This window comes from Takifugu rubripes, chromosome 16 (assembly GCF_901000725.2).
Source record: "Takifugu rubripes chromosome 16, fTakRub1.2, whole genome shotgun sequence".
Lineage (NCBI taxonomy): Eukaryota > Metazoa > Chordata > Actinopteri > Tetraodontiformes > Tetraodontidae > Takifugu > Takifugu rubripes.
In genome coordinates, this window is record NC_042300.1 from 3,133,104 (window position 1) to 3,144,792 (window position 11,689).

General features: G+C 46.6%; 1 protein-coding gene across 2 annotated transcripts; it reads left to right on the forward strand.

The window, feature by feature from the left end:
* The first annotated feature begins 218 nt into the window (after positions 1-218).
* Positions 219-10,516, forward strand: cnksr3 (cnksr family member 3). Of its 2 annotated transcripts, none has more exons than XM_011611810.2 (13): positions 219-376; positions 4,728-4,891; positions 5,576-5,778; positions 5,997-6,084; positions 6,345-6,386; positions 7,102-7,221; positions 7,457-7,516; positions 7,585-7,653; positions 7,860-8,000; positions 8,487-8,611; positions 8,699-8,814; positions 8,913-8,999; positions 9,076-10,516. In XM_011611810.2, the coding sequence occupies exons 1-13, from the start codon at positions 325-327 to the stop codon at positions 9,381-9,383; spliced, it is 1,575 nt and encodes a 524-aa protein (XP_011610112.2). In that variant the 5' UTR covers positions 219-324; the 3' UTR covers positions 9,384-10,516. The 2 variants fall into 2 exon arrangements, with proteins under 2 accessions (XP_011610112.2, XP_029705444.1); XM_029849584.1 differs by lacking the exon at positions 219-376 and adding an exon at positions 743-1,300.
* Positions 10,517-11,689: the final 1,173 nt, after the last annotated feature.

Here is an 11,689-nt window from a genome sequence, read left to right on the forward strand (position 1 = left end):
CAGTAATGAACGACGGTCGCTAGATGGAGCTATTGTCAAATCCTATTGCACCGATTTCTTCCAACTCATGTTCATTTATAATGAACTCAAACTTACCGCTTACGACAGTTTCTTTACTTGTGCGTCCTCAGAATTCAGAGTTTTCCACAGACTTGAACGCAGCATTTCCATATTTGAACGTGATTGGAGGGGAGTCGTGTGTGGGCGCGGCCATCCCCACGCGCAGTTGGTCTCGTGCGATCCTCCGCCTGTAAACTGTCTCGCTAATTAGCAGCGCGATGACGGTTAGTTTCTGATAACAAAGTGCCTAAAACTCCGGAAGAAATGGACTCTGTTAGTAACTGGACGCCGCAACAGGTGGTGGACTGGATGAAAGGTGAGGTTAAAGAATATCTAAATCATCTGTTTACAGGTGAGCGGCTAGCAGCCATGGACACTACTGCAGAAAGTGTAAGGATAGATGGGTCCTGGAGTTTCTACACAGTACAGCTGTACTCCGGCTCCGGACACAACCAGTCCATTAGGATTACACACACTCTTCGCTTGCTTCATGCTGAAAAGTGGTGCAATAATAGAGTGAATTATTTTAGTCTTACAACGTTAAAGAACATTTTTATCCCACAACATTATTCCGTGTTTTCAGGAGTTAACACCTATTTAAGTACCGGTTTTGCGGCTTGACAGTTTCTGTTGTTTAGTGTGTGTGTGCGTGTGTGTGTGTGTGTGTGTGTGTGTGTGTGTTTTAACTCCGTATCCAGCTGAAGCTTGTTTACCTTTTCCTACCCTTATCTTTTTTACTGGCTTTGTACTTCTGAGTTCAGTGAAGCTGAATGAGGAACGCAATAACATTGTGAAGCAGTGAAGAGGCAGAAATGGTGCACAGATCAGTAATAAAGTGACCATCGGACACATTACGGGTTGGATATGGATTCTTTAAGTTCTGTCCATGTTCTTCTCAATAGTTAAAGAAAATGGTGGCCGACATTTGAACTGGAGCAGCTTCTGGTTGATACTGTTGTTGAAGTTTGAATCTTCAGTTTTATGTGTATCCTCTTGACAACAGTCGCATTACGACACCACGGTGAGCTGTTCAGCAAAGACACAATCCAGATCGGACTGTTGGCCACTAAAGAGCCGACCTCCTGCCTTGTGCAGGATCACAAGGTTCCTGTTGACCACATCCGAGCGTCACACGTTTGTTCCTCATGAACAGAGGGAGGAAGCCACGGCTCGGTCACGTGCTGCTGAGGACTGATCCGGTTCTGTCATGGTGCCTCTGCTAATGAGGAAAATTGGCTTTGTAAGTTCATTGATCATCAGCAACACTGAATATTTTAAATGATTTAATTCAAATTGTGTCAGAATCTTGACGCCCGGCCTGGAATTTGTCTGGGAATGACGGGATTTGTCCCTGTGTTGGTGCCGACTGGTGCTGCAGCTTCTGCTCGTGTGTGTGCAAAGATCTCTGTGAGACACTGTAACACCTGCGGCCATATTCACAGTTATGTTTGTGTTTCTCTTTTATTGATCATGTCGTATGCATTACTTTATGTTGGTCAAAGGCCGATCGCATTTGGTTTATCATAAATTCTGAACTTAAACATGCACCAACGGTTGGTGCTTTCTGGTGTTTTGAACTGCACCTGACCCGACAACACCATCCATTAGTCTGCCATTGCCTTTGCTCGTGAACATTATTTATTTTATGCTTTAATGTCTTTTGATATGTTCTTCTAAAACCCAACCATTTGTACGGTGCATTTTACCTTCTTGTTTTAGGAAGCGACACAGCTCCACATTTAGGTCTTTCTTGATTGAAGAGAACATTTTTAGTAGCTGGCTTCATCCATTACAAACTTCTTTGACCTTGCTTTAGTAACCTGTTGAGGACTCGAACAGAAGCCACTCCTGGAATAACTCTGGAATGTCATTAAAGTGAGGAGTATTCTGGGAATTCTTTGTATTTTCGCGGGACAATCGGAGGATGTTGGTCAGACTTGTTCTGTGAACTAACTGCAGAGTGGATGTGGTTATTCAGTCGCAAGAGATTTAAATGTGAAAGTACAAGTGAGATTGAGATGCTGCTTGAGAAGAGATTCACTGCACTTTTCCGCCCTTGTAAAATGTTAAATCTCTGTCCTGGAGGACTGAGTGTGTTTTGAAGGAAGAAAAGCGGCTCAGACAGCTGAAGTGAAGCCCTCAGCATGTTGGGACAGATCCACACATTTCTGTCTCTCTTCAGCTGCCAGCTGATGTCAGCTTGTAGAGCAAGAAGAAATGAAATGCAGGCTACACCGGAATTATTACTAGAACACATGATCATCAACACCTGGATGCTAACTGTTCATGAAAGACAGCGGTGTGGCTTTGCGATTGTGGGACCTTCTACCACCTTTAACTGGTCAAATATGAGCTAAAGCTGATCAGACCTGGAGATCAAGACCAGGACCACGACTGGAGGGATTTGAGTCACCTGCTGTGTTAATTCCTCGGCAGCCTCTGACCCGTCAGTCTTATGAATGAGAGGAAACCTCAGATTCAAACCCCTTCCTGCAGCTTTCCTCCGCTCACATGTGAGAGTTGGGAGGCTCAACCGAAGGCCCTCACACAGCGAGAGCGTTGCATTCCTGTAAATGTGAGCGGTGTGGCGTTGCTGTAGCGGTTGTTGTGCTGTAACTTCCTGTCTCAGACCTCAGACGGGCCGATTCAGCTCTCGGATGGAACCGTCCCCTTCTCTTCTCCACTCGGGTCAACTCCCACTGTTCCTGTCCAGGTCACTGAGGTCTCGCACTGAAGGAAATCCTCTTTCCCTCCAACCGTGTTTGTTCCACACACATCAGCCTCCACTCTGCTGGTGTGTGTGGCTTTATTAAAGTGCATTCATGCAGAGTCTTGGTGCCATGTGGCCACTTTTCCTCTCTACCCCTGCTGGGATGCAGGTGAGGTGAAAATCTTGTTTTGTGTGTTGGTGTGTTGTGATGGAAGATCCATCCTGAGGTCTAGACGCTGGGTCAGTGTTGGGTACGACCGTGGTTGCTAACATTCTCCTGATCTTTACACAATGAGGAATATTTGAATGTTTTGTTGGAGCTGGTGGGATGTGTTTAACCAATGATTAACTGCACCGTTTATGAGCAGCTGGAATTTCACCTGCTGATCATCTTTATGACAGACGTCCTCACGTGCTAGACTGGAGCCGACGGGCTAAGCCACTTTACTGCTGCCTGCCCACCTTATAAACTCTGGGTTACAGCAGGAATCCAGGAACAGGCTGCCACTGTGACTGACTGGTTTTATGGCAAATCCAATCCAACAGTCGGAGGCTCACATTTGAAATACTGATCCATTAATTCATCATTCTTCTAATCCTATTTTGGCTTCTCCTCGCGTCTCTTCAAGTGCAGATGAAAAACGTTTCCCAGCCTGAGCTGCTGCGGCTGGTCAGTACACAGACGGTTCCCATCGTCGTCTGACTGACAGGAGGCCAGAGGCCCAGACTCATCTGTAAATACAGGGAAAATGCAGAGGAGACCAGAGAATGGAAACCTGCTGCCTCTGACAGAGCAAACAGTGGAAATTGCTCCCACAGTTTAAGATCCTTGAGATTTTCTATTTCAGCTCTTTTACAACTCGGCAGCTGTGATAACAACATCCGAGTCAAAGCCTTGCCGAGGGTTTCTCCTTGAGTTGTAGCTGTTAGACCAATCAAGTCTGGATCATGCTGGTGCGTCGAAAACAACACATCAACCTGAAAACCATTGTAACTCCGTCACCACTGAACACTGACACTGGGTTGGGGTGGTAGCTGGTCAGCTCGGGTTCTAGTAACGAGGGAGAGATGAAGGGCCTCCGCCAGGCTCCAGGGATACTGAAGCCTAGCTGGCAACATGTGGCCTCCAGAGTCTTCATCAGCTCCTCAGTAGGCTCTCAGCATGTGCACACACAGAAGAGAGCAAACACACAGGCCTGCTGAGCTGTGAGAGGCACTGGTGTGTTTCAGGCGCGTTGGAGGAGGGCAACACTCACATCAGCAAAACCCGAAGGAGGAACTCTCCTCCTCCTGGTGACCATCTGCTGCCTTTGCAAGTCCCACGGCAGACAAATGGGAGTCGTGCTTTCTTTGGAAGACTTTAATGACCTCATGCGGAGGCATTTGTTTTCTTCTCTACTGTCGCCCCAGCTCAGCCATTTTGTTGTTCTACCCACTGATCAACCTCCATCATTTGGTGGACGTGTAGAAACTCACCTCCTGAGTTCATGTTGCAGCTGTGAACACGTGTGACTAACGGTGACCTGCTGCTGCTCATCCATCGATCTGGTGGACAGAACCGTTTTATCTGAACTCCTGCTGCTTACTCTCACAGAAAGGTCAAGGGTCACAGTTCAGGGTACAGCTGTGTTGCGGCGCCACTGAAGCTGCCGAGCCTGTGGAGTCAGAACAGATCCTGGAGGCCAGGCTGTTAGGGTGTCCTGCAATGTTCCTCCGGTCCGCTGGTACTAGAGACGCTCACCTCTGCTTTACATTGTGTTCCTGTTATTATGCCCATCCGTGTGTTGAGATGTGAGTTGGCAGGATTGTTGTCATAGCGACAAGACAGCAGGAAGAGTCAACATGTCCATATTGACTCAGCAACTGTTTGCTGTCAGACTTGAATGGAACTTTCATCGAAACTGGGCTGCATATTTACTCTGTCATGTGTCCTCGCATGCATCTTTCTGTCCCGCAGGTCTGGATGACAGCCTGCAGCAGTACATCTCCTCCTTCCAGCGGCAGCAGGTGGATGGAGACAAGCTGCTCAAGATGTCCCACCAGGAGCTGCTGTCCCTGGGTGTGATGCGGGTGGGGCACCAGGAGCTGATCCTGGAGGCCGTGGATCTTCTCTGTGCTCTGGTCAGTCACCAGCTTATGTTCTCACATCAATAACCATAGACAACAGATCTCCTGTAGTAGGAAAGTGACCCCTGTTGCCATGAAGACACCAGCACACCAGCTGTCAGATTCATTACAGCTCAGTTTTAAATGCACAACACAGCAGAACAAGAACTTTAGCTTGTTTTGTCAGTAGCCTGTTGTAAATATGGATCATGGTTCACACTGCTACACTGGAATCGCCAGACTTTTTAAGTTTTGTTCCTTCTGTCAGCTCAGAAAACGCAGCTTCGCTGACAGCAGCCCTAAAATCCTCCTAACGGGATGATGATGATAACATCAGCTGTATGGGTCTGATAGGGAGAGCTGCGGACAGGTTTGTGATGGGATGGTCCTCTGCTGTCACCACAGCATTCAGACCAGTGAGGTTTACTGCAGCAGATTTACTGTGGATCAGGAAACAGATGTGACCCCTCCCACCTGTCAGAGAGACCCCACCCACTCAAGAAACATCCATGCACACACGTATGCACAAAGTTTAATCTCCTTAACTGATCTGAGGAGTCCTGAGACATTCTTGGCGGCTAACTCAGGTTGTGTTAGGACCAGAATCACTGCCGCTGTGGTTCTGCTCCCTCCTCACTGATTGGCTGCTCTGCTAGGGCTGATGGGAAACGCAGTTTTTCCAACATTTTTTTTCCACAGAACTACGGTGTGGAGTCTGACAACTTGAAGGCTGTTGTGGGAAAGATGAGAGCAGCGCATCATAACCTGAGCGGGGCCGTTTCTCAGCGCAGGAAGAATCCTGCTTACCACAACAAGATTTCCCATCAGCCCTCCAACGGATTCCTGACAGCCGTCGTCGAGCTGATCGCAGCTGCCAAGAGTCTGTTGGCCTGGCTGGACAGGTAGCCGCTCACACTTGGGGTGTGTGTGTGTGTGTGTGTTGGGGGAAGGGGATGGGGGGGGGTCAGGTTCTATCATCTTATCATTAACCCCCCAGCTCACTGTAGCTGTCTCCATTAATGTCTGACTCTCGTGTCAGTGGAGTCCAGCTCAGTGTGTTTTAGTTCTGGGTCTAGTATTGGTCCGGACACCAGATTGAGACTGTGCTCTGTGTTTGCAGGACTCCTCTGAGCGGCACCAACGACTTCACCTCCACCAAGAGCAGAATCGTGCAGCTGTGTCTGGAGCTCACCTCTACTGTGCAGAAGGTGGATGATCTGTGTTTGCTGCTGTCACAGCGCCTTGTTTGTTCTGATCAGGTCGTGTTTACATGGTCAAAGAGCTGAACTTCACGTCAGATGTCAGCCACCAAAACATCAACAGCAACTTTGATTCTTCACAAAAACAAGTGTGTGTGTGTGTGTGTGTGTGTGTGTGTGTGTGTGTGTGTGTGTGTGTGTGTGTGTTTGGAGGGGGGTGTTAAATAGGGGACAGTTGTTCTGGTGTTTAAAAGACATCTTTTTTCCAGGATTGCACCGTTTATGAGATTGAGGAGAAGATTCTGGAAGTGGTGAGTTTGCCCTTTGCTGTTTGGAGTTATGGAACACACCTTTCCTGTCTACCATTTCCTGTCATGTACTGTGTGTGTGTGTGTGTTTTAACTTTCAGGTTTGTTTATTCAGCTCAGGACTGTGTACTTCCTGTCTTAGATAACACTTCCTGTTGGTTGTCCTCCTCCTCTCTGTATCAGACCAGCTGATCATGGCCTTTAATTATTTTGAGTTTTTCTCCCAGCAAGAAGTTTTTCAACTTCCTTTTATTTATTTTACTTTTTCCTTTTTAATTATCCTTCAATTGATGTTTCACTTAGTTTTAATGTGGCTGAAAGAAATGAACCGTGTGCTGGTTGAATGCCCTCCTGCTCCATCACACCACCACACACTCAGATGTATGAGGGTTAATAAAATCACACACGACCCCTCCTGAGGACGGAGTCTCTTCCTCTATAGGCGGTCACTTCCTGTTGTCCTTTAGTGTCGCAGCAGCTGGACCCCCTGCTGGTCACCACGCTTTAGTTAGTGTCTCCTCAGGCTCCTGGAGGATCCTGCAGCTCTAATAAGCCCATCATCTGGTGGTTGAGCAGGCCGCCTGTTTAGGTCATTTCATCTGACTTTAATAAGAGAAGAATTCCTGCTCTCAACACTGTACAGCCACATCGTGATAGAACTGTGTCTTAGATTCGCAACCTTGTAAGCATCTGTATATGGTTCCTTTTATTTTCTCAGTCCCGTGTTCTGAACATGATTTGCCAGAAGACGGTCCAGGTGACCTCTGACCCCTCCAGTGGCGAGCTGTCCCGTCTGGAGGAGGTGCACATCTGCGACGTCAAGCCTGGGGAGGGTTTGGTGAGCTCTGAAAGTGTGATCGTGCAGGATCATCAGTGAGCATATCTGCCAGGACATCAGTTTAGAGGACACATGAACACAACCGCCCCAGTTTACCTTCAAACCAGTAGCAGATATTTTAATGGGTTACATGAACCACACTCGGTTCCAAGTCCAGAAGAACTGAGACAGATGCACAATGATGAAACACAATTCCAGCACCGAGTAAACTTTCACTCTTGTGTTTAATCCTCAGGGTATTTACATCAAATCCACCTACGATGGTCTTCATGTGATCACAGGAACCACGGAGAATGTGAGTGTGCTGCAGATTTCTCAGGAATCAGTAGGTAGTCAGCGGGAAGTAAGACCTCCTGTCCTTAGTCTCCTGCAGACAAAACCCAGAGGATTCACGCTGGAGATGAAGTGGTTCAGGTCAACAAACAGACAGTGGTGAGTGAAAAATCTGCTCGTTAGACTGAATCTTTAGTGCAGCTCGGCTAAAGCTGGCGGAAGGTCTTCAGCTGCAGGTCTGCTGGTGCGTTCAGGTGCACCTCCGTGATTCCCAGCTCCAGCTCCATTTATTCGTCAGCTTCTAGCGCCCCCTGCAGGCGCCAGTGTTGGCTGCTATGAAGAGCGCTTGTCTCTGATTGGTCCAGGTCGGCTGGCAGTTGAAGCACCTGGTGGACAAGCTGAGGGCAGAGTCCGGCGGTGTCGTCATGGTGTTGAAAAAGAGGCCGTCGGGCATCTTTGCACCCGCTCCACTGAAGAACCTACGCTGGAGGCCTCCACGTGCACAGGTGAGAGAGCGCCGCACTGGTCCCAGCGACTGAGGAGAAGAGCTTCCATTTAGCTTTAATACAAAAAATTCTGGGTAAAAGAGCATCTCAGGAAACCTTTATGGGCTTTTCTGGTTTTAAGAAGACTGGAGCCTCCCAGTCTGATGCGATTCCAGCCACTGGATCAGATCTCCAGTGTTCCACATTTAGGGGACTGGTCCTTCAGCTCCAAGCGTCACGCCTGTTCTCAAGGCCCGCCAGGCCAAAGCACACATGCTGCTGGAGGGAGGATGTCACCTTTGACCGTTTCATTACCTCCTGAAGGAAGGCATTGCTTCTATCTCTGCAGAACCTGGGGTGAAAGTATAAACAGACATCCTCCAGCTCTCCCCAGGGAGTTCTTATGTGGTGCATCTGTAGTCGGACTTCCTGTTCAGCAGAAAGTATCCTCTCCAGCTTCTGTGTGTATCAAACATGAACACAACTATGTGATTTCTCTGTCTTCAGCCCTCTCAGGCTGCTCCAGCTCCCTGCAGACCTCAGCCTGAAGCGCCAGAAGCTCTGAAGAGAGGGAAGACGTTCATAGTGGATCTGGATGTCCCGCCTCCCCCCACAGTCCCGTACACACAGCTGTCAGTCACACACCCAGTCTGTCACCGCTATACCGGGTGGGATCAGCTTCAGCTTTTCACTTTTCTTTTCTCTTCCCCTCCCAAAAGAGACTCGAAGGTGCAACCAGGCGTTAAAGTGGGACCCAAGTCTCCAAACTCCTGCCTGGACCCTGAGAGGAGTCGTCCGGTCCCCGTACGTCTGAGACAGCGCTCGTTAGCACGCTGTGAGTCTGCTCGCGCTCCCATTCTCCTTTTAAAGAGTCAAGAACCTGCAGCAGCCCGGTAAAGCAGCCCTGCCCTGTTTCATCTGGATCTGTTGCAGGTAAACCTCGACCCGTCTCCATGCCTGTGGTGTCATCCTCAGGACGCTGCGACCCGTCACTGAATGCTGGACCTCCAGGACAGAAAGGTGAGCCCCCTGACGACCCGACTCTTGTTTTGGGTGTGTTGTCGTCTCCTGTAAGCTGGTGTTGTGTTGCGCTCAGGCCACGAGCTTCTGCACAGATACCTCAGTAACGAAGGTATCAACACCATCACGGAGGAGGAGCCCTGCTTCCCACTGCCGTACCGAGGACACCCATCTCTCCGTGGCGTTGACCACATCCGAGGCAGCCAGTGCTTCATCAGCGCCGACCTGCACAACAGCGCCACCATGCCCTACCAGGAAGCGGCGCCAAAGAAGACGGTGTCGGCCAGCTCCTCCAGCGCTCCTCCTGCCCCTCCTCCGAGCAGCAAACAGCCCACCTCGATGCTCGGAGGGTGGCTGGCTCGTCTGCGGCTGCTAAGTCACTAAAGGAGGAGGTTCTAGAACACCTTCAGCAGCTGATACACCTGTCCTGTCCTTAGATAGGCTAATTTGAAGCCTGAGGAAGGTGTTTCCTCACATCTTATATGGCACTTCTGTGAGGACGTCAGCTAGGCCTGAAATTGTATGAAGTTTTTAGGTTCCTGGTATGATCAGGACTACTGATGCTGATGATGTCACTGACATTTTAGACTGGAACACCTGAAGGTCAGACTCTTCTGACCTTGTCTGACCTTTGTATTTGAAGGAAAAAGAACAGTAAGATGGGCTGCTGAACCTCAAAATTCATACTTAAGGAACCTGCACACTAAACCAGGTGTGGATAAAGAGGATTTTTGTCATCATCTGACTTTTTCCTGTGGATTCTGAGGGAATCCACCCGACACTGAAGGAGCCAGTGCTAAATGATAAGCCTCTGTTGATTATGGACTCAGGAAAGACTGATCATAATGACAGACAAGTTCTGGTTATCAAACTCACTTCTGCCACTGAATCATTCTGAGCTTCCAAATATTTGTGTTGTTAGTTAACTTATTTGTCTTTTTAACTGTTTCATATATATCAAATTTACAGGCCACCTAAACTTTCTTTAAATTCCTTTTTTTACTGTTTTTTCCTAGTTGATGATCAGTTATGTAAAGAGAAGTTGTTAAAACTTCTGGTTTTCCTAAAGAGCAAGAGGAACAGACATTTAGTTGTTTTAACTTGAATCCATTTTAAAGAATTGCATAATAACAGGAACTTCCCATAAATTTGTAAAGTACGTTTTAGAAAGAGTCTCTCAGGAACAGTCCAGTCTTTTACAACTGAACCTTTGTTTCTGTTCTGTAATAAAGTACGTGAAGTTTTTTAACCCCTTGTATTTTAAGGAAGTGGCACAATAATGTAGAATGAAATATTGTTACAAAACATTCCTTCTAGTTATGTCTAAAAGAATCACAACAGTTTCTATAACTGCAGTACCGTAATATTTTGTATTTTAGGATATTTTTTGCAGCTTAAGTGGTTTCTAGCAAAAACATCAAAGACAAGGTTTTATAGTAACTTAATGCAACTTTTCTGATATTATGAAATCCAAAAATCTAATTCACAGAAAACCCATAAATGGATGTTTTCTCTTACTTATATGTACTGTACACTGTTTCCTTCTTTAAGCTGGTGAACCTGTCTCTTGCAGTGGCCGTCGTGCGCCGCCAGGTGTCGCCATAGTACCTTTTTCAAAGCGCGCTAGAAGACGGGGAGTAAAGGACGTCAGCAGCAGAGCTGTACTGGGGAATTATAAGTAAAGCCTTAGACTAATACTGAGTGGTATAACACAGCTTTAAGTACTCACAAAATGGTGATGATGATTGGTTCTACTGTTACACATGAAAAAAAATATTTCCCGATTTCTTCTGCCAATGTCTCATTTTCCGAATAAGTGACTTTCTTGCATAAAAGTGGCAAAATAAATTCTAATATTATACATACATATACATATGTATAATATATGAGACACAGGAGACACAGGAATTCAGACAAAATATTTAGCACAAAATGCTACCAAAAGATTAAAAAAGCGATTAAAATCAAAACTTGTCCTGTCAAACTTGAACGTAAAGTCTGGTGTTTTTCGTGTCAATTTTCGTTCTTCAGGAGAAAAAACAAAAATCTGCTTGGTTTTTACCTGATGGCAAAAACAGATTTCACATTTGTTCTGATCCACTTTCACCAGAGCGAGTATCTTTATTTCACACGCAAACTTTTTTTTATATTATATTAGGAACACTTAAGGACCACTTCTAAAACTAAACAAATTTACAAAAAGAACCAACCATCGCCGTATTGTAAATTTATAGTATCAGTGAATCCACCTTTTTTTAAAAAAAAAAAAGCCGACTGGCTCCTGTGGTGCTGCCGCTGCAGTCACCTATCGACACAGACTCAAAACATCCAGCATAAAAATATAAAAACATGTATCAATAAATCCAAAAAGTACATCATAGGCAATCAATTAATTTATCCTCAATAGTCCATTTATCCGTTTTGTCCCACTATAATTCCCAACCTGACAGTCCAGCAACACAAGTTACAATTCAAATAAGCCAAAATCAACCATGATCCAGGGTCTTGGGTAAGCAAGGAGTAATTTGGTATTATTTTGAAGTATGTGACTTTTTTTTTTTAACCCCAACAGTTCATCATTTTTTAATTCGGTTCGTGAAAGTCTGGTCAGAGTAAGAGCTCTGCCCACCGCTGCTCCTCTCCAGTGTAGTTGTTAGATGTTTTGTGTGTTCGTTGTCATCTCTGCACTC